We start from the raw sequence: 23,388 nt of genomic DNA on the forward strand, positions 1-23,388 counted from the left end.
CTCAGCTGCTCCTCCACCTTGTGCGAGTTTGTTTTCGTCCTGCCGTTATATTATTTTCTGTTTATTACATCTGTACTTCAGTTGTGAGGTCATTAGTCATCATTGTGGATCCATCATTTTTTTTTTTATTGTTTTTAATCATGTTTTTTTTCTGCATTAAAACCGCTCACTGACCCCTTTCACGGTAAATTGCATTTATACTTATAAACAGCAGGTGGCGCCAGCAAACAATCATTGATGTAAAATAAAAGTAGTTTATTATCCAAGTGTGTGAAAAGAAACAAATAGTGTGGGTTTTTCTCTCTTTCACAAGAAATGTGTGGCGTCGTCCAATCTGTCCAGGGTTATTATCACTCCATGTCTGAGTGCCTAGATCCCTGATACATTGTATCTCCTGGAAGTAAATAAAAGGACATTTTCAGGAAATGTTACACTTGAGAAAAATGCAGCAGCCAGTAAAGAAAAAAAAAGTCTGATCGACTACTACAAAGGCAATAATTGCTCTTTCTAAAACAGCGGAAAGAGAAAGATTATTCAGAGTAAAGCTAAATCTTCCAATATGGACACTTTTTTCTATTACGTGGCAGCCTGTCTTTATTTGTAGAGGGTTAGTATCTTCATCATGAATGGTTAAAATTGCAAAATGCTTGTAAAAACAAGAAACTATGGAATTTATTTTATTCTAGAACTTGTAAGTGCTGCTCTGGAGATGGACGGATCAAGGCATCCAGCAAGCTCCAGCGCCCCTGTACTGCCCCGAAGCCACAGAGGCAAAGCTACCACTGACTGCAATATTACAGGGCACTGTATGAGCCAGCGGCACGTAAGCACTGCTGCTACAGAGTGTCATGGAAGGGAGAGCCATCACTGCCAGGAAGGAAGAAGGGGAGAGGAGCAAAAGATGAGAACCCCACTCAGTAATCTAATGTATGTACACAGTGACTGCACCAGCAGAATAGTGAGTGCAGCTCTGGAGTATAATACAGGATGTAACTCAGGATCAGTAATGTAATGTATGTACACAGTGACTGCACCAGCAGAATAGTGAGTGCAGCTCTGGAGTATAATACAGGATGTAACTCAGGATCAGTAATGTATGTACACAGTGACTGCACCAGCAGAATAGTGAGTGCAGCTCTGGAGTATAATACAGGATGTAACTCAGGATCAGTAATGTATGTACACAGTGACTGCACCAGCAGAATAATGAGTGCAGCTCTGGGGTATAATACAGGATGTAACTCAGGATCAGTAATGTAATGTATGTACACAGTGACTGCACCAGCAGAATAGTGAGTGCAGCTCTGGAGTATAATACAGGATGTAACTCAGGATCAGTAATGTAATGTATGTACACAGTGACTGCACCAGCAGAATAGTGAGTGCAGCTCTGGAGTATAATACAGGATGTAACTCAGGATCAGTAATGTATGTACACAGTGACTGCACCAGCAGAATAATGAGTGCAGCTCTGGAGTATAATACAGGATGTAACTCAGGATCAGTAATGTAATGTATGTACACAGTGACTGCACCAGCAGAATAGTGAGTGCAGCTCTGGAGTATAATACAGGATGTAACTCAGGATCAGTAATGTAATGTATGTACACAGTGACTGCACCAGCAGAATAGTGAGGGCAGCTCTGGAGTATAATACACAGGATGTAACTCAGGATCAGTAATGTAATGTATGTACACAGTGACTGCACCAGCAGAATAGTGAGTGCAGCTCTGGGGTACAATACAGGATGTAACTCAGGATCAGTAATGTAATGTATGTACACAGTGACTGCACCAGCAGAATAGTGAGTGCAGCTCTGGGGTATAATACAGGATGTAACTCAGGATCAGTAATATATGTACACAGTGACTGCACCAGCAGAATAATGAGCGCAGCTCTGGAGTATAATACAGGATGTAACTCAGGATCAGTAATGTAATGTATGTACACAGTGACTGCACCAGCAGAATAGTGAGTGCAGCTCTAGAGTATAATACACAGGATGTAACTCAGGATCAGTAATGTAATGTATGTACACAGTGACTGCACCAGCAGAATAGTGAGTGCAGCTCTAGAGTATAATACACAGGATGTAACTCAGGATCAGTAATGTAATGTATGTACACAGTGACTGCACCAGCAGAATAGTGAGTGCAGCTCTGGGGTATAATACAGGATGTAACTCAGGATCAGTGACGTAATGTATGTATACAGTGACTGCACCAGCAGAATAGTGAGTGCAGCTCTGGAGTATAATAATAATAATAAATAATCTTTATATAGCACTAACATATTCTGCAGCGCTTTACAGTTTGCACACATTATCATCACTGTCCTCAATGGGGCTCACAATCTAAATTCCCTAGCAGTATGTCTTTGGAATGTGGGAGGAAACCCACGCAAACACGGGGAGAACATACAAACTGTTTGCAGATGTTGTCCTTGGTGGCATTCGAACCCAAGGCTGCAGCGCTAACCACTGAGCCACCGTGCTGCCCAATACAGGAGGTAACTGAGGATCAGTACAGGATCAGTAATATAATTGTATGTACACAGTGACTGCACCAGCAGAATAGTGAGTGCATCTCTGGGGTATAATACAGGATGTAACTCAGGGTCAGTAATGTAATGTATGTACACATTGACTGCACCAGCAGAATAGTGAGTGCAGCTCTGGGGTATAATACAGGATGTAACTCAGGATCAGTACTGTAATGTATGTACACAGTGACTGCACCAGCAGAATAGTGAGTGCAGCTCTGGAGTGTAATACAGGATGTAACCCAGGATCAGTAATGTAATGTATGTACACAGTGACTGCACCAGCAGAATAGTGAGTGCAGCTCTGGAGTATAATACAGGATGTAACTCAGGATCAGTAATGTATGTTCACAGTGACTGCACCAGCAGAATAGTGAGTGCAGCTCTGGAGTATAATACAGGATGTAATCCAGGATCAGTAATGTAATGTATGTACACAGTGACTGCACCAGCAGAATAGTGAGTGCAGCTCCGAAGTATAATACAGGATGTAACTCAGGATCAGTAATGTAATGTATGTACACAGTGACTTCACCAGCAGAATAGTGAGTGCAGCTCTGGATGTGCTGGATGTGCGAAGTAACTGTACAAATAAAAATGGGGAGTGATGTCAGAGGGGGCATCGAATACCCCAAAGCCTAATGAAATTTGCTTTTGTCTTTTACCCTTTATTGTCCACAACAATTATTACAAATGGAAACTTACCGCTTTTGTCGTTTTCGGCAGGACATTCCTCGACATCTTCCACCTGTAAATAATACCAGTTTTGTTATGAGAAAATAGACCTGTTCTCACAATACTTGTATAATGTTGCATCTTTCTGTCATCTCATAGTTTCATCTTTGCTTTGTGTGTAACCAATTTTTATATTTGTTTCTTTGCAATGAAGCATTCCTTTAGTGGGCCGCTGTCACCGTCACGGTCACACTTTACTTCATTGCACTGATGAACGGAGTGGCATGTATGAGTGCTGCAAATAAAGTACATGCCCATCCCGTATATGTAAGGGTGTGACAGAGGCTGTACTGTGCCTCCCCCTCTCTAAACAGGGTTTGTACCAAGTGTATGGTTTTATTGGATTTTTGTGACTCTATTAATATGTGAATCTGCATAGAGTTTCATAGGCACGAATGTACATAGTGTAATGTATTGTGAGTAATGTATAATGTTATTCATGTATAAGTAGAGGGTATGTCTAAGGTTAAGTTTAGAGTATGTAAAGCATAACATAGGAATAAGTTAGAAAGAAGGAAGATTTAGTTGGCGGCACATTCAGTACAGGAAGATAAATGCATACTCGAAGGATGTAATGAACTAAAGTGAAATTGGTGAAAGGTGGTCTGCCCAGCAACTGACTACTGGGTCAGACAGGGAAAGGAGACTGTTGGTAATTGGTCCAGCCTAAAGTGGGAGGAGTTAGGGCCAGTAAAAGGCTACGACTTTCTGGTTTAGTTAGAGAAGTAGTTTGTTGGTAGCATTTGGTATGGCCAGTTCAAAGTGCAGTGGGTTACGCACGGCATGGGCAGAGACGTTCCTGTAATGTCCAAAGCCTAAGGCTCGAGTCTGGGGCTATGGAGAGCTCGGACAACCCTTCCATGCAGGGGAAGATGGGGGTGAAACCAAGTGAGGGAAACGTTGTGGACCTGGATTGGGAAACCTTGGGGCTGACAGGAGAATCAGGTGTAGGGGTAATCCGTGGTGGACGTGAGAACAGGAGTGAGATGCTCTGTGTTGAGGAAGCAAGTAGCGGAGGGTACTTTGTCGGATATTGCTTCTTAAAGATGGCCACACTTGAACTGATAATTAAAGTCAAATTTGTTAAATCTAATCGAGTGTCCCCTATTGAATGTATGGCTGACCCTGGATCCAATATCGTGGAAATAACAGCCGAAACGTGACTGATCCTGCACTGCACTTACAGCACATGGGAACTGGGATCCCATTTATGTGTGAGGTACCAGGGTGCGGGAGAAGCACAGCCCGCCACCCATGACTACCCCCTGCGCACCTCACATATACACACCCTCGAAGAGCTGCATCATCACAACAAATACTCACATGTCAGCACCAGGATCCCGATTATGCAGAGGATCAGCGCACAGATCAGACCCCACTTTCTCAGACTTTTGTAATCTGCGATGTGGAAACAATGTAACAATCAATTACCAAGTAATGTCCTACAATGTTACCCTAGTGATTTACTTAAGAGACGATTTCTAAGGGGTTAACACTGACATATCCGTGCTAGAAGTAATTACGGTAAATATTTATGGTTTGTTTTTTTTATCAGAGTTTAGTACTTTATATCCAGGACTTTTATAGAAAGGAAAGAGTAAGCTGTGAATGTGCAGCAACCTTCAGCGTCCTGCCTGAGTATTAACCATAAATGCTCGAGGAGGGACGACCCCTCACATAACAATATCTATACTATTACTATGATGTTATGCGAGGTTTTAGTTACTTTCTAATAATGTTTTGCTACATGAGAGATTAGTTAATTTTACTCACCGTATTCGAAAATCTCGAAATATTCCTTTCTTAATTTCTCATCTGAAATGTAACAAATAGATTTATTTTTTAAATAGCTCCTAATTATTTTCCTTTCAGCCGTCATATAGTCCATTTACCGGTACTGTGTCCAGTTTTGGGCGCCACATTTTATAAAAGACATCAACAAACTGGAGCAAGTTCAGAAAAGAGCGACCAGAATGGTGACCGGTCTGCAAACCCTGTCTTATGAGGAAAGGTTGCAGGATTTGGGAATGTTTAGTTTGCAAAAGAGAAGACTGAGAGGAGACTTAATAGCTGTCTACAAATATCTCAAGGGCTGTCACATTGTAGAAGGATCATCTTTATTCTCATTTGCACAAGGAAAGACTAGAAGGAATGGGATGGAACTGTATTAGAGTAGACACAGATTAGATATTAGAAAAAACTTTGGCAGTTAGTGTGATCAATGAGTGGAACAGGCTGCCACGAGAAGTGAGTTCTCCTTCAATAGAAGTCTTCAAACAGAGGCTGGACAGACATCTGTCTGGGATGATTTAGTGAATCCTGCTTTGGGCAGGGGGTTGGACCAGATGGCCCAGGAGGTCCCTTCCAACTCTACGATTCTATGATTCTATGGTTTACTTCAGTAATCATCCAAATCACATCATATGGAGAGTTCAGATGAACCTATTAATTCTGCTAGCATGTCACATGATAAATCATTATTTTGGAGCTACTCCATATCCACACGATGGGCGATAACTTCCTGAACCCATAGGAAAACAGGGCTCGACTTCTGTTCCATTTATTGTCTATTGCGCTGCAGAGAACAGAGCTCCGCTATTTCCATCAGTCCCATAGACAATGAATGGAGGGAGGATGAGCATTAAATCTCTGGATGGGACTGCAGAGTACAGAGCTCCACCATTTCCATCAGTCCCATACACAACGAATGGAGGGAGGCCGAGCATCAAATCTCTGGATGGGGCTGCAGAGTACAGAGCTCTACTATTTCCACCAGTCCCATATACAATGAATGAAGCAGAAAAAAATAAAAAACTGGAGTCTGAACTGAGAAAGTAAATTAATGTGTATTCACAATGTAAGTGCATAGTAACACATGACCATTAACCAGAGAAAACAAAAAGCAAAAAGCACAAATATCCTGAAATAAAAAGTAAAAAATATACTGCAAATAATGCATAAAGATAATAATAATAATAATAATAAGGGTATTTAGTTAACATAATTTTGATCAAAATAATGTACAAGCCATCCCGCCATGTCACGGCAACCCTTGTGGGACAGTCCTACTCTAGTATTTAAAACCTTTTCACTTGCCAAATGATGTGAATGTGAACCACTAGTAAAAGCATAGGCCATGGCGGGCAGGATGACGTGGCGGGATGGCTTGTACATTATTTTGATCAAAATTATGTTTACTAAATACCCTTATTATTATTATTATTATTATTATTATTATTATTATTACCTTTATACATTATTTGCAGTTTATTTTTTACTTTTTATTTCAGGATATTTGTGCTTTTTGCTTTTAGTTTTCAATGAATGAAGCAGAGCTTGAGCATCCAGATCTCTGGATGGGGCTGCAGAGCCAATGCCGGCGCAGATCTAGTTCTCGAATCCACAAGTTATTCCCTATCCTGCAAACTTTCCTTATTATTTGGTAAATAATTTTTCCCCACCCCCTTCTATAAATATTTTTTATCAGCACCATATGTATCGTCATTCATAACCAATAATGATGGTTTATCGCATTGACTTTCTTTTTATTTATCCTCTTGACATCCACGTGTTTATAGAGCGTAGATAGTGGGAGCTATAAGACGAGTCGCCTCTCACCTGGCATCCTCCTGGTGGTCATGGTAAATTTTGGGCTCCTGCCTCTGTTTGGGGACGTGAACATTGTAGATGTTTCTGTAAGTAGTGAGAACACATTAATCATACAATGTACAGCTCGTGTTCAGCCAACAAGTGGTTATAACTTGCTCAATTCACATTGATTATGAAACATAGAATTAATAATCCCGATAAAAGGCTTCAAATCATTAGTACAGTCCAACTAAATCAATCATTTTATTTTGTGCTGTTGTCATGAACTTTGGGTGTGAGATTGCTCCCAGTAGTCAGGGATTTATTATATCCCACCAGTTGTCACAAATTTACTATTTATTAGTGGTCATGGGTCATATAACCACCCACAACTTTTGTTTCCACCTTCCATTCCAGTTTTAGAACTTGCAACTCTCTAGCGTCCACCTTAGCCTCAGGTCAGTTAGGGAACTACACCTAGGATAAGTAGTCACCAGAAAAGCTGCCTTGCCGTGTACTGGCTATTGAGGCTATTGAGCACTCTGCAGAGAGGGCGGTATGTATGTCCCCAGACCCAGGGAGGTTAATACACACACAAAACCTCCGTTCTATCATTGCCAGAGTTTTCTCAAATCCCCAGAACACTGTGCTACAACCAGCACATCATTCATATAAAAATCAATATCAGGTCAGGAGCCAACCTACACGGTAGCGTAAATTTTAGCGTGGGGAACGTGGTGGTGCGTTATAGAGCATGGAAAACGAAACTAGTAAAATTTATAGATTTACTCCAGAAAAATAGGCAGTGTTTACAAAAATATAAGAGGTGACATGTGTGAGGTAGCGCTGTCATTTAAGTAGAGGATCACTCACTTGGCAGCCACAAAATAAGATCAGGCACAGGTTTTCCATAAACCAGTATAGTCCATGCAGTTAATTAAACATCATAAACCATGACCAGCAATATATAAACGGCATAGCGTCCATGACAGAGCTTCACTCTAGCAATGTCCAATACGCAGGCTTTTCAGCCTCACAGTTATATCTCACCCCGTCAGGGTTCTCTCATGGCTGCTTCTCCATACTGCAGACATTAATTCCCTCCAGGGAACTCTCAGGCACTTGCAGCCATTACTCACAGCGTCCACACGTGGTGGACATAGCCACATCCGTAAAGTGAGCGTTTCAGTGCATTCCTATGGGTGCAGAATCGCTGTGATTACGCAAAAAGAATGAGCATGCCGCGTATTTTTCCGCTATGCGATTCCGCAGCGGAAAAATCTGCAGCATTAGCACAGCATTGAGGAATCGCATGGGATGCGTTTTCTTTGCGTTTTCGTGGCGATTCTGCAGCGGAAAAACACAGCGAAGATACCAAAAAAACACGCAACGGGTGCACACAGCCTAACAGCTCATCCCCATAACATGTGACTTTCTGAGAAGCAGTCATTAGTTGACTGTACTGTCAATACTCCTTCCCATAAAACTCACTAAAACCTTTACTGTTGTCCTTGTAAGAAAATTCACGATTAAGACAGGCAAAGAAATGGGAATAACATAGGAAAAACCACATACATCGAAAATGCAGAAATAACGTAATAACAAAAACACTTCTGTCTCAGAAACGTTATGTGATAGAGCAAAACTAAGCATATTTTTGGTATCAGCACATCAAACTATAGAAAAGAGACATATTCCCCTTGCTGATGATTTTTGTTGTGGTGACCAGTGTTTTTAAGATCTCTGCTTGTTGTCAGCTAACCGAAAAATGCTTATTCACACCTTAATAAAAACCCACTAATATCCGATACTATTTAAAGCTGAAGGTTTGTTCCATTTGCCTAGAGGACAATCCTCTGTGAGGATTAGCACAGATCTCTGTCCTCTCCAGTTTGCAACAATGTATCAGTCTGGAGTTCAGGATGTTGGTCTCATTGTCGAGAAGTTTTAGTTCTTTATGGTACAAATAAGAATGTTTCTCTCCATTAACAGCGAGGACGGGCTTATAAAAGGTTAGAATAGACAGAAGTAAAAGTTTTAGTAAGTTTTGGAACTTTTCATTAGTGTCCATAACGACTTCATATCTGTCTTACCTGTACCTGCTGTAGTTTCTGGGGGGTCGGTAGTGTCATCACTGCTGCTGTTTTGTGACCGGTAAACTGCATAAAATAAAGACATCACCAACAATTAACTTGCAGTTATTAATTGTATCGTAGTGTTTATTAATTATATGATTATAAAGAACTGACTAATATATTCTTGTTTTCATCACCCATCATCCACTATGTAGTAACGGCCTTTCTCTGTGTTTGGGTGGCACTGCTCATTTTAACAGCTAGACCAGCCCCCTTCAGTCTGGGACAATGCACACACAGAGAAGGGGCTGGTTTAGCTAGTGAAAAAGTTTGTTACCTATTAGCGATGTTTGCATTTATATTACCCAGTGTCGTTCTCTGCGCTCCTGAATCCTCCTCTCTCGGTCTGGAACTGTCTGGTATCGTTGGCGCTGCAAACGCTGAATCTAATAATGATAGAAATCAGATTAGTAAAAGAAATGGACACTGATCATTCTAGTCTTGCCTCCGGGATACAAGGGCTCGTGCACACAGAGGCTTTTTCTTTTTTTTGAGGTGGCCAAAAGCGACATGTTTTCTAGTGTTCACATTTTTCTGCAGGCAAAACCTGCTCTCTTTACTGCAAAGAGGCTGCTTTAAAAAAAAAAAAAAAAACATATTTGCTGCATTTTTGTTGTGTCTTGTCCATACTGATAAAGTTTAGCGCCTTCAAAACCTCATGATGCAACTTCCTTGGGTTTTTGCACCAAAAACGCAGCAACAACCTGATGCCTGCATTGTTGGCGTTGGAATTGGCGTTTTTGCACTTGGTTTTTATGGGTGAAAAACGCTTCAAAAACACTGACAGAAGTGACGTGCTGCAGTTTTAAAAAATGCAGCAGTTTTCCAATTCAGTCAGATTTCTGAAATCGATTTTGCTGGTGCTGTAAAACGCAGCTTAAAATTTGTATTAAAAAAAAACGCAGCAAAAACGCAAAGTGTGAACATATCCTTAGGAAAGATTTTAAGCGGGTCTTTGCAGCCTTTTGACTGGACAGCTCACAGTTTGAAGCAATTTTCATCAGCGAGGAAAAAAAACCTCATATGAACTGCAAAGTGTGTTTTTGCAATCAAACAAAAATAGCATAAGTCTTTCACACATTGTTATGTGTTGTTTTTTTTTCTTTTAAAGAAAACCTGCTACAAAAAAATGCCTCAAAACCCTCCGCGTGCATAATCGCTTTTGGTAAGCCCTACTGTAAAAAAAAACCATATGACACTCTGACACCACCCCTCGGATGAAGCTGTATGCGAAACGCGCGTCAGGGTGCTGCTTTGGCTGCCACACAGGTCTATTTTACCTTCTCTTACTTTATTATACATCGGTTCACTTCTTTGGTTTTTCAGCCATCTTGTACATCGGACTGCCTGTATTTATTCATCTTTATTCCTCATTTTGGCTAGATTCTTTGAGCAATTTGTTTGCCTCATTCTAATCTCGGTGATCCTCTGATATTTGGCTCAGAGACATCAGGTTTGGTGATATACTATATTCATCCTTATTTGGACTCTCTGTATACCTATATACTAGTGTGGTAGGACTTTGCTCCACCGTGTATCTACTTTATTCTGATATCTTATGGGGAGTGCTGTTTATTATTATATATCGACACCAATTCTTACGGTCAATGTTTTCCATGATTCTTTTGGCTGTTTGGGAAGATTATTTCTGTGCGGCTCTGCTTGTGTCTGGATACTTTCCTTTTTAAATATTTATATATTTATATGTTCAATAAAGACATTTCCTTTCTACTTTGGGCTTGTGGTCCTAGGTATTTATAAGATTTTATAGGTAACCACCAGCATACTGAAAGCAATAGATTCTGACTATCTCTGCTTTCACCATGGACATGAATAGGATTGGTCACGTGAGCCGATAATCTGCACTATAAATAAGAAAGTCTACTATTGTGATTCAACAGACACTGCATGAGCTGCGTGCTATAACTGTTTTGTGTATATAATGTACAGATCTGGGAAAATAAGCCTGTAATGAGACGGACCCTACAGATGGTCTTGGACTTGATGCAAACTAGCATCTTATTTGGTAAAAGCCTGGGTTGCACCCCCTGGTTATGCTATCATCAGGTTTGTGCCCCCTGGTCTTGCTGCCATCGGGTTGCGCTTCCTGGTGCTGCTGCCGTCGGGTTGTGCCCCCTGGTGTTGTCAACGTTGGGCTGCACCCCCATGTGTTGCACCCCTTGGGTGCTGCTGCCATCGGTTTGAAGCCCCTGGTCCTGCTGTCGTCAGGTTGCAACCCCTGGTCCTGCTTCCATTGGGTTGCACCTCCCAGGCCTTGATGCAAACTAGCATCTTATTTGGTAAAAGCCTGAGTTGCACCCCTTAGTCCTGCTGCCATCGAGTTGCACCCCCTGGTCCTGCTGTCGTTGGGTTGCACCCTTGGGTGCTGCTGTCATCAGGTTGCGCACCCGGGTGCTGCTGTCATCGGGTTGCGTCCCCTGGTGCTGCCAGAGTTGAGTTGAAGCCCCTGGTGCTGCCAGAGTCGGGTTGCACCTCTGGTCGTGGAATATTTGCAGGAAATAGTGCATTTTCTGGCATATTTTATCAACTAGCCACCAGAGGGCACTGTGCACCAATGTAGATTTCAGCCTTCAGTCCTGGGCTCCAATGCAAAAGACATACAGGGGTTGGACAAAATAATAGAAACACCTAACGTTTTGGCATCATAATCTTCGAACAAGTTATAAACATGCAAACCGTGACATATGGTAATGTTTTGTAGTTGATTATTTGTGTTATGTGATATGTAAATTAACTGTTTGTTTTGCAGAATTGTAAGAACATTGATGAGAACCTGATACCAATGGCAGACCTCTCGGATTTTCAAAGAGGCCAAATTGTTGGTGCTCATATGGCTGGCGCTAGTGTAACAGAAAGTGCCCGAATGCTTGGCATGTCTAGCGGTACTGTCTCCAAAGTAATTACTGCGTTTGAAAGAGAAGGAAAAACGTCCGCAGCAAAGCACAGGTCCGGCTGAAAGTCGAAGTTGACTGAGAGAGACGGTCGGACTCTAAAGTGAATTGTGAGAGAGGATCGCAAGACCACAGCTCCGAAAATCACTGCTGAGCTCAATGAACACCTACAGAACCCAGTTTCCACGAAAACTGTTCGTCCGGAGCTGCACAAATCTGGATTCCATGGAAGAGCTGCAATTAGAAAACCGCTGCTCTCAATGACAAATGTTTCCAAGCGTTTAGAGTGGTGTAGAAACCTCCAGAATTGGTCCCTCGAGCAGTGGAAACATGTGATATTCTCAGACGAATCATCGTTTACCCTATTTCCGACCTTCGGCCGAGTGTACGTTTGGAGACAGACGAAAGAAGCATTCCATCCAGACTGCCTTCTCCCATCAGTAAAACATGGTGGAGGTTCTGTGATGATCTGGGGTGCTATTTCGTGGAGATCTGCCGGGCCAATGATATCCCTTCATGGAAGAATTAACAGTCTCGAATATTTCGGCATTTTGGGCGACCAAGTGCATCCTATGGTTTAAGCACTGTTCCCGGAGGGGAACGCCATCTTTCAGGATGATAATGCACCAATTCATACAGCTAGAATCATTAAAGCATGGCACGAAGAACATTCTAATGAAGTTGAGCATCTCATCTGGCCCCCACAATCCCCAGACCTCAACATTATTGATCATTTATGGCCGATTTTAGAGATTCAAGTTAGACGTCGATTTCCGCCACCATCGTCGCTCAAAGACCTGGAGGGTGTTTTAACTGAATGGGCTAAAATTCCTTTGGAAACAATTCACACCTTGTATGAATCCATACCTCGGAGAATTGAGGCTGTAATCGCCGCAAAAGGTGGACCTACACCATATTATACTAACTTTTGTTGATGTTTACAGGTGTTTCCATTATTTTGTGCAACCCCTATAAGTTGACCCTTTTTACACATCATGTCACAGGCAGTGCACAATCTGTTTATAGAGTCATGGCCAAAATTGGCAACTTGAGGTTGTTCTAGAAAAAAGTATTTCTCCTAAAATATTATTACAATTACATATGTTTTGTTATACTCATGTTTATTTCCTTTGTGTATTTTGGAACAACAGAAAAAAAGCAAATTGGACATAATTTCACACAAACCCCAAAAATGGCTGAGCAAAATTGTTGACACCCTCAACTTAATATTTGGTTTCACATCCTTTGGAATAAATAACCGCAATCAATTGATTCCTATAACCATCCACAAGCTTCCTACACATGTCTTCTGGAATTTTGGATGACATTTCTTATAATCTGCTCCTGGTCTCATGTGAAGGCGTCTTCTCCCAATAGCAAATCTATGATATATTCACAGGTGATCAATGTTATCTAGATCCAGACTGTCATGATCCAGGTTGGATCTGACAGAGTAAATGCACAAAGTAACCTTTTTTTTTCCTTGACTGTGTGCCAAAGGTGGTTTTGCCCCCGTTGGCCATTAGGGTCATTCCACTGTGGTGATTTCAGTTGTAGTTTTTCCCCCGGTGGCCATTAGGGTCATTGCACTTTGGTTACCTTAGTTGTGCACGTACAGTTGTGGCCAAAAGTATTGACACCCCTGCAATTCTGTCAGATAATACTCAGTTTCTTCCTGAAAATGATTGCAAACACAAATTCTTTGGTATTATTATCTTCATTTAATTTGTCTTAAATGAAAAAACACAAAAAGAATTGTCCTAAAGCCAAATTGGATATAATTCCACACCAAACATAAAAAAGAGGGTGGACGAAAGTATTGGCACTGTTCGAAAAATCATGTGATGCTTCTCTAATTTGTGTAATTAACAGCACCTGTAACTTACCTGTGGCACCTAACAGGTGTTGTCAATAACTAAATCACACTTGCAGCCAGTTGACATGGATTAAAGTTGACTCAACCTCTGTCCTGTGTCCTTGTGTGTACCACATTGAGCATGGAGAAAAGAAAGAAGACCAAAGAACTGTCTGAGGACTTGAGAAACCAAATTGTGAGGAAGCATGAGCAATCTCAAGGCTACAAGTCCATCTCCAAAGACCTGAATGTTCCTGTGTCTATCGTGCGCAGTGTCATCAAGAAGTTTAAAGCCCATGGCACTATGGCTAACCTCCCTAAATGTGGACGGAAATGAAAAATTGACAAGAGTTTTCAACGCAAGATTGTGCGGATGTTGGATAAAGAACCTCGACGAACATCCAAACAAGTTCAAGCTGCCCTGCAGTCCAAGGGTACAACAGTGTCAACCCGTACTATCCATCGGCGTCTGTATGAAAAGGGACTGTATGGTAGGAGACCCAGGAAGACCCCACTTCTTACCCCGAGACATAAAAAAGCCAGCCTGGAGTTTGCCAAAACTTACCTGAAAAAGCCTAAAACGTTTTGGAGGAATGTTCTCTGGTCAGATGAGACAAAAGTAGAGATTTTTGGGCAAAGGCATCAACATAGAGTTTCCAGGAGAAAAAAAGAGGCATTCAAAGAAAAGAACACAGTCAAACATGGCGGAGGTTCCCTGATGTTTTGGGGTTGCTTTGCTGCCTCTGGCACAGGACTGTTTGACTGTGTGCATGGCATTATGAAGTCAGAAGACTACCAACAAATTTTGCAGCATAATGTAGGGCCCAGTGTGAGAAAGCTGGGTCTCCCTCAGAGGTCATGGGTCTTCCATCAGGACAATGACCCAAAACACACTTCAAAAAGCACTAGAAAATGGTTTGAGAGAAAGCACTGGAGACTTCTAAGGTGGCCAGCAATGAGTCCAGACCTGAATCCCATAGAACACCTGTGGAGAGATCTAAAAATGGCAATTTGGAGAAGGCACCCTTCAAATATCAGGGACCTGGAGCAGTTTGCCAAAGAAGAATGGTCTAAAATTCCAGCAGAGCATTGTAAGAAACTCATTGATGGTTACCGGAAGCGGTTGGTCGCAGTTATTTGGCTAAAGGTTGTGCAACCAAGTATTAGGCTGAGGGTGCCAATACTTTTGTCTGGCCCATTTTTGGAGTTTTGTGTGAAATGATCAATGATTTGCTTCATTCTCTTTTGTGTTTTTCATTTAAGACAAATTAAATGAAGATAATAATAACAAAGAATTTGTGCTTGCAATCATTTTCAGGAAGAAACTGAGTATTATCTGACAGAATTGCAGGGGTGTCAATACTTTTGGCCACAACTGTAATTATGTAACAGGTGTGATAGCTCTATAAGAGAGTATCAGGTGTGTTAATCACTGTTGGTGATAAGGTATTCATTTGCAAGCAAGCCTGGGTGAAGGATGGAGCTAAAGGAGATTCACGGGCAGATCAGTGAGATTCTTGGAGTGTCAGCTATGGTGTCTGCAAGGAGTGCTGGCATGGCGTGGTGGAGTCGCAGCTATGGTGTCAGCAAGGAGCTCGTGCATGGATTGGTGGAGTGGCAGCTATGGTGTGGAGCTGCACTCAAAATGCTGGTAGATGTTGCTGAGAGCTGGACTAAAGCATGCTGGACTTTTTGGCAGAAAAGCTGGACTCATTTGCGGGACTCTATTTCTTGACAGCTGCACGCAGGTGTGGACTCTGTTTGCTCCAAGGCTACACTATGGTGCAGAGAAGATCTGTTTCTGGACAGTGCACCCAGATGTCGAACACGGTGGAGGAAAAGATGCACGCAGGTGGTGGGCTCTGTTGCTGGGAGCGTAAGCAACATAGCAAAGCTAAGTGGTGTTCCCCTGTTTTGTCACTTTTCCTTATGTGTGTTTAGTGCAGTGGTGGGATTAGTTTCCGCACCGACCAATTCCCTAGTGAGGGTTTAGGTGCAGGGCGAGTCAGGGTTTTGAGGTTCCTGATTGGCGCCCGGTACGGAACCGGCCTAGGGAACGTTAGGAGTGTTGAGACACTGACTCAGGGGAGGGCAGGAGGTCTTCACTTCCCCGTTTCCCTATCGCAGGGCCACCATTGTCATTGTTACCCAGGTTTTCCCTATTCCCTTTGTCTTATTGTATTAGTTACCGGCCTGCGGGCCACGTCACATAGGACAATTACACGTGCCGCGTCCTGTTGTATCAGTTACCGGCCTGCTGGCCGTGTCACTCAGGACGGGGCACATGACACAGACTCATTGCTGCTACTTGAGTACTCTCCAGTGCATTGTTTTCATCCATTTCTGGGGGTTCTTTAAGTATGTTTTGGGTCAATGTCCTGCTGGAAGACCCATGACCTAGGATGCAAACCCAGCTTTTGGACACTGGGCACTACATTGCCACCCAAAATCCTTTTGGTAATCTTCAGACTTTATAACGGCTTGCACACAGTCAAGGCACCCAGTGCCAGAGGCAGCAACACAACTCCAAAACATCTCTGACCCTCCACCATATTTGACTGTGGGTACTGTGTTCTTTTCCCCATTCCATTTTTGGTAAACAGTAGAATGATGTTCTTTATCAAAAAGCTCTATCTTAGTCTCCTCTGTCCACAAGACACTTTCCCAGAAGGATTTTGACTTACTCGTCTATATTTTGGTAAACTGCAGTTTAACTTTTTTACATCTCTGTGTCAGCAATGGGGTCATTCTGCGTCTCTTGAAATAGCATTTCTTTCACATGTGGATTGATAGTTTGCGCTGACACTTATGCACCCTGAGCCTGTAGGACAGCTTAAATTTATTAGGAACTTGATTGGGGCTGCTTATCCACCACCCAGACTATCCTGCGTTGCAACCTTCCATCAATTTTTCTCTGTCGTTGAACATCCAGGGAGATTAGATACAGTGCCAGGGGTTGTAAACCTCTTTATTATGTTGCACATTGTGGAGTTTCTGGAGATGAAGTTGTAAGTGTAACCTTGAGATTGGGGACTTGAGAGGTAAAATTATTGAACAATAACTACAGACAGTTCTCTTCTCCTCTTTCTGTTCTCTGTGCTAAGTGTGGCACAAGCACACTTACAATGCAAAAGACTGAGTTAACTTTTCCCCTTATTATCTGGCTTCAGGTGTGATTTTCATATTGCTCACACCTGTTACTTGCCACAGGTGAGTGTGAACAAGCATCAGATTCTGGAAACGACATTGTGTGCAAACAATTTTACCCTGCCCATTTTGTGGGTTTATTGCGAAATTGTGTCCAATTTGCTTTTTTCCCTCTTTTTTGTGTTCTTCCAATACACACAAAGGAAATAAACATGTGTATAACAAAACATGTGTAAGTGCAATAATTGTGTGGGAGAAATACTGCAATTACTGGAACAATTTTAAGGGCATTCGGCCATAACTGTAGATATGATGTGTATTTCATTGTATTTTATTTATTATTTTTCTGTATTTGTGTACTCTGCGCAGATAGTAAACATCCTGATCTCTGTTCACCCTGCTCCTCCCTCCACTCCGGTCTTACCTGCTGGGCTGGTGACGGTAACAGAAGCTGCAGGGAAACACCAGTGATAGATTAGATTATTATACAGTGTATACTTTTATATCTGTGGTATCTGCTAAGCCTAAATTATAACACATGAGATACTGAGGTTCTTGCAGCCCCAGTTAAGGGTCCAGTCCAGTTATATCTATTCTATTATTTCTGTTTCTTGGTGATTCCTTTGTATCCCCGTGCATACTGCATCCCCACACACAAATGATGCAACATTTGAAAGGTAAACTTGCCCCCTTCAGCAAGAAAATAGCCAAACAAACCACACATCCATGGTTTGATCACAAAATACAGTTTAAACATTAATTTTCATAAACCTGCAGTAAGGAAAAATGACCTGCAGGTGGCACCACAGTACCCCAAAGCATACTACCAACACATTTGTAAACATGCACTGCTTTTTCACTGATTACTTTGCCCCCCCCCACACACATGATACACCATTTGAAAGGTAAACTTGCCCCCTTCAGCAAGAAAACAGCCAATCAAACCAGACATTCACAATTTTATCACTAAATACAGTTTAAACATTCATTTTCATAAGCCTGCAGAAAGACACAATGACCTGCAGGTGGCACCTCAATCGGAAAACATTTTTTAGCCTCTACTTATCAAACCAATTTATTGTATTACCAATCTACATATATAAATACCTGTCTGTATTCATCAGCTCATGAAATACATTTACATTTGACCAGCTTGCTTTTTCTGAAATTGCCTGCATCCCCGATGACTAGAGATGAGCGACTTTGCCTTTTTTCGGGTCGAGTCGGGTTTCATGAAACCCGACTTTCGCAAAAGTTGGGTCGAACGAAATCGGCCGATTTTTGTGAAAAGTCGAAGGCCGACTGAAACACGAAACCCAATGCAAGTCAATGGGGAAGCAAAGTCGGCAGGGAGTGGAGGACAGGAAACACACCTACAGTGCCCTTTTGAATGCCAAAAACATCAATTCTTATTACTGAAGCATTTCAACCTTAATTTACTTCATAATACTAGTTACACACTGAAAAATGGGGGCTATTTGGCTAAATTTGTGGGGGGTAGGGCTGGCTCCAGGTTTTCATGTGCCCTGGGCCACAGAGTGCCCCTTTAACACATAGCACAACTCATGATCCTCTGATACGGCAGAGAAATAGCGGTATAGTACAATGAAAAATACTTCACTTTTTACATCTCATGACTGATATCCATTTTAAATTCTCCAATAGCTCCAAAAACGCACAGTATATTACTCCATACAGTATTATGGCCACCGCATAGTGCGCTATACAGAGTAATGAGGCCCATATATTTCTCCATACAGAATCATTGGTCCCATATAATGTTTGAAACAGTATATGATGAGCTCCACATAATGCTACAGTATATGTTGGTCCCCATGGATGAAGCTGCACTGTCTTATGGGCCCAAATAATGCTCTATGTATAATGGACCCCATTTCTAATGCTCTAGTGTATAATGGGCCCTGTAAATGCTGCTCCAGTGTCTGATGTCCACCTTTGTAATGCTCCAGTGTATGGTGGGCCCCATATATCATTCTCCAGAGTATAGTGCTCCCCAAAAATTGCTGTCCCAACATTGAAAACAATTAAATAAGTCTCCTCAAATAAGTCTCCTCGCTAGGGAATCCCTGCACTAGTCTGGGCGTACAGATGTGATGATATTGCACTCTCTGATCAGAATATCACTGTCAGGAAACACGGAAGACGTCATGGCAGTGGAGCAGGAAGAGGTATGTATTTCAACTTTGCAAGTGCTGTGATCCTGAACAAGCTGGGGGGGCCCACTCATTGGCGACGGCACTGGCACAGGGCCCCTGATAGTACAGTGGTGTGTCTGATGGCGGTGGGCCGAACCTGCTCTTTCATCTGCACCTTCCTCTTTATCACCGTGTAAGGTGGTACAGTATATGGGAAGGGCAACCTGAGTTTCATCTGGGTCACATTCAGGCTGTGTAGAGTGCGAGGGGAATGTAGTGGTCTGGGTCAATGTACCAGCAGAATCATCTAGCAGTGGCTGGGCATCAGTGCACTTGTGGTACCCCCAGGAGTACGGTCGCCACAGTGGCATTACCTTCCTCTTAGGGAGTGTGATGTCATGCTTGGGAGCAACGAAGGATCTCTCTAGCAGTTAAACCAACACACAACACATTTCCCACTCCAGGCCAGCAGGGAGACCTCTGAACCTGACTGCTGAGGAGCTGCTGTCTGTGGTCGGGAAGTTAGGGCAGTCTGTGAAGGGAAGGGGAAGTGTGTGGACGTGAGAAGGGGAACTGGAGGATGAGCAGAGTTAAGGCTCACTCCTAGCTGGAGCGCATGGTCCGGATTCCAGTCTCCGAGTTTGTAGGGACACTGACGTTCCTGCAGCCGAAACCAGAGGAAGTAGCAGTTGTAAATGCTCTGTACCCAACTAAGGCTCGGAGACCCCAGCAGCGACGTGTGGGAGCCAGAAGGAAAAGGCTACTGCTGCCTGCCATATGAGAAAGTTCCAAAAGAGAGTCAACAGGGGGAACTTCATTGAACTCAGCACTGCGAGTACCTCAGATAAGCGCTAGAACGGAGGCCACACTACCTATCTGCAGAGAGAGAATACAAATTGGCTTCCAGGCTGACCAACTCCTTCTCCATCTGTACTCTGGTTCCTGGACGGCACTTACCAAGTACAGGTAAAGGAACTGCACGACTGGGTCTGTCATCTTTCTCCTGCGCCTGGCACACAGCTCTGCTATATCCTGCACTGCACACCAAACTCTTTCATCTGCCCTGCGACTACGGCCCTACCTGTGCAGGGCTTCTACATCTTAGCTGCACCACAACATCTGTCCCAGAGAAGCGACACTGCAGCGCTGGTCAATCTGATCAGAAACCACAGGTGGCATCACGTATCATTCACCTATAAACGTAATTCACCCCTTTGCATGGACGCCCAGGGCCACGGAACGGATCACCACCACCGTGACATATCCCTGTGGACATCGGCCCAGTACCGATTAACCCCACTGCTCTGGCTGGCCACCTACACTCCATGTCAGATTCATCTTGAACTGGGGAATTCCCGATTTGACTTGATAACCCAGGCATGGTATGATAGAAAGAGCTACATGGACTAATGTGAAGTGTGGCCTGCTGCATCATTCACTTTGGGTCGGGGTGCAGGACACAAGGAAAGGGGTTCTTCCTGACCAGGAGCCAGCACTTGACGACTCAGTGCTTGCATTTTTTGAAACTTCAGAAGAGGAGGGCATATTTGCTGTAATCTGTTTTGGCAATGTAAGGCTAGTTTCACACTAGGGTTTATGAGCGCAGCGACGGCCTGCGCACGGCCGCCGCTAAACCCCGCCCCCTGCCGCGCCTCCGTCGGTAGCTCCGCCCACCGGCGCATGATGCTGCATGCGCCCCGCGTCCCCTATCTTTATCACTGGGGGCGCAGGCCGTGCGCAGTATGCGTTTGGCGGCGCATGCGTCCTTTTGACGGTGCGCCGACCTGCGCCAAACGCAACCTGCTGCAGTTTGGTTGCATCGGCGCACCGTCAAAAAGGTGCATGCGCCGCCAAACGCATACTGCGCACGGCCTGTGCCCCCTGTGATAAAGATAGGGGACGCAGGGCGCATGCAGCGTCATGCGCCGGTGGGCGGAGCTACCGGTGGAGGTGCGGCAGGGGGCGGGGCTTAGCGACGGCCGTGCGCAGGCCGTCGCTGCGCTCATAAACGCTAGTGTGAAACTAGCCTAAGCCAAAACCAGTTCCTCAAGCTCTGGATTTAACCCCTTCCTGACATGAGACGTACTATCCCGTCCATGGGACCTGGGCTCCTTTCCTGCAGGCCCCCGAATTCAAGATGGCGACGGGGGCCTTCGGGGGCCTGCAGGAAGCTGGCTTCCTCAGTGCCTGCAAAGCGCAGGCATGAGGAAGCCTTCTGCAGTGCCTGTGACAGATCGCTGATCTGTCACAGTGATCTGTGATGTGACAGATCAGCGATCTATCACAGGACAGTGATGTCCCACCTGGGACTATTTAATAAAGTAAAAAAAAATAAAAAAAAGTGTTAAAATAAATTTAAAAAAATCGCCAAATAAATTAGAAAAAAAAAAAAAAAAAATATTCCCCCAAATAAATCCATTTTTTAGAAATAAAAAAAAAAACAATAAAAGTACACATATTAGGTATCGCCGTGTCCATAATGACCCGCCCTATAAAGCTGTCCCATTAGTTAACCCCTTTAGCGAACCCCTTAAAAAATAAAAATAAAAAACGAAGCAAAAAATAATGATTTATTATCATACCGCCAAACAAAAAGTGTAAAAACGCGCGATCAAAAAGACGCATATAAATATCCATGGTACCGGTGAAAACGTCATCTTGTCCCACAAAAAACGAGCCGCCACACAGCATCATCAGCAAAAAAATTAAAAAGTTATAGCTCGCAGAATAAAGCGATGCAAAAATAATTATTTTTTATATAAAATAGTTTTCATTCCATAAAACCGACAAAACATAAAAAAACGACCTAAATAAAGTATCTCTGTAAGCGTACTGACCCGAAGAATAAAACCGCTTTATCAATTTTATCGCACGCGGAACGGTGTAAACGCACCCCCCCAAAAGAAATTCATGAAACGCTGGTTTTTGTTCATTCTGCGTCCCAAAAATCGGAATAAAAAGTGATCAAAAAATGTCACGTGCCCGAAAATGGTACCAGTAAAAACATCAACTCGTCCCGCAAAAAATAAGACCTCACATGACTCGGTGGGTCAAAATACAGAAAAATTAGAGCTCTCAATATGTGGTGATGCAAAAACTATTTTTACAATAAAAAGCGTCTTTTAGCGTGTGACAGCTGCCAAACATAAAAACCGCCATAAATAGTAAATCAAACCCCCCGTTATCACCCCCTTAGTTAGGGAAAAATAATAAAATAAAAAAAATGTATTTATTTCCATTTTTCCATTAGTGTTAGGGCTAGGGTTAGGGCTAGGGTTAGGGTTAGGGTTAGGGCTAGGGTTAGGGTTAGGGCTGAGATTAGGGTTAGGGGTGTTTTGGGGTTCGGGTTGGAGTTAGAATTGGGGGTTTCCACTGTTTGGGCACATCAGGGGCTCTCCAAATGCAACATGGCGTCTGAACTCAATTCCAGCCAATTCTGAGTTGAAAAACTCAAATGGTGCTCCTTCCCTTCCAAGCTCTGCCATGCGCCCAAACAGTGTTTTACTCCCACATGTAGGGTATCAGCCTACTCAGGTCAAATTGCAAAACAATTTTTGGGGTCCAATTTCTCCTGTTACCCTTAGGAAAATAAAAAATTGGGGGGCAAAAATATCATTTTTGTGGAAAAAAATGATTTTTTTATTTTCACCTCTGAGCGTTATAAACTTCTGTGAAGCACTTGGGGGTTCAAAGTGCTCACCACACATCTAGATAAGTTCCATGGGGGGCCTAGTGTCCAAAATGGGGTCACTTGTGGGGAGTTTCAATAGTTTAGGTACATCAGGGGCTCTCCAAACGCACATGACACCCGCAGACCATTCCATCAAAGTCTGCATTCCAAAATGTTAATGCTTCCCTTCCGAGCCCCGACGTGTGTCCATACAGTAGTTTTCTCCCACATATGGGGTGTCAGCGTACTCATGACAAATTGGACAACAACTTTTGGGGTCCAATTTCTCCTGGTACCCTTGGGAAAATAAAAAAATGGTGACTAAAAGATCATGTTTGTAGAAAAAAATACGAATTTTTTATTTTCACGCCCGGGCATTATAAACTTCTGTGAAGCACTGGGGGGGTCAAAGTGCTCACCACACATCTAGATAAGTTCCTTAGGGGGTCTAGTTTCCAAAATGGTGTCATTTGTGGGGGGTTTCCACTGTTGATCATGTTTGAGGAAAAAACACGATTTTTTTATTTTCATGCCCGGGCATTATAAACTTCTGTGAAGCCCTTGGGGGTTCAAAGTGCTCACCTCACATCTAGATATGTTCCTTAGGGGGTCTAATTTTCAAAATGGGGTCATTTGTGGGGGTTTCCA

At 43.0% G+C, this 23,388-nt stretch overlaps 1 protein-coding gene across 1 annotated transcript in view; it reads right to left on the reverse strand.

Moving 5' to 3' along the window:
- Nucleotides 1-234: 234 nt before the first annotated feature.
- Nucleotides 235-23,388, reverse strand: part of LOC141085220 (uncharacterized) — a 47,988-nt gene continuing 24,834 nt past the window's right edge. Inside the window, exons 3-10 of the mRNA XM_073570473.1 lie at nt 17,339-17,365; nt 9,306-9,386; nt 8,959-9,024; nt 6,896-6,970; nt 5,051-5,092; nt 4,601-4,675; nt 3,248-3,290; nt 235-394 (exon numbers count right to left, since the gene is read on the reverse strand). Coding sequence (XP_073426574.1) covers nt 370-394; nt 3,248-3,290; nt 4,601-4,675; nt 5,051-5,092; nt 6,896-6,970; nt 8,959-9,024; nt 9,306-9,386; nt 17,339-17,365 — 434 coding nt within the window. The 3' untranslated portion in view covers nt 235-369. The remainder of the gene's footprint in view (nt 395-3,247; nt 3,291-4,600; nt 4,676-5,050; nt 5,093-6,895; nt 6,971-8,958; nt 9,025-9,305; nt 9,387-17,338; nt 17,366-23,388) is intronic.

The sequence above is a fragment of the Dendrobates tinctorius genome, unplaced genomic scaffold (genome assembly GCF_039654945.1).
Source record: "Dendrobates tinctorius isolate UK_male_01 unplaced genomic scaffold, ASM3965494v1 ptg000028l, whole genome shotgun sequence".
In the NCBI taxonomy this organism is placed as follows: domain Eukaryota; kingdom Metazoa; phylum Chordata; class Amphibia; order Anura; family Dendrobatidae; genus Dendrobates; species Dendrobates tinctorius.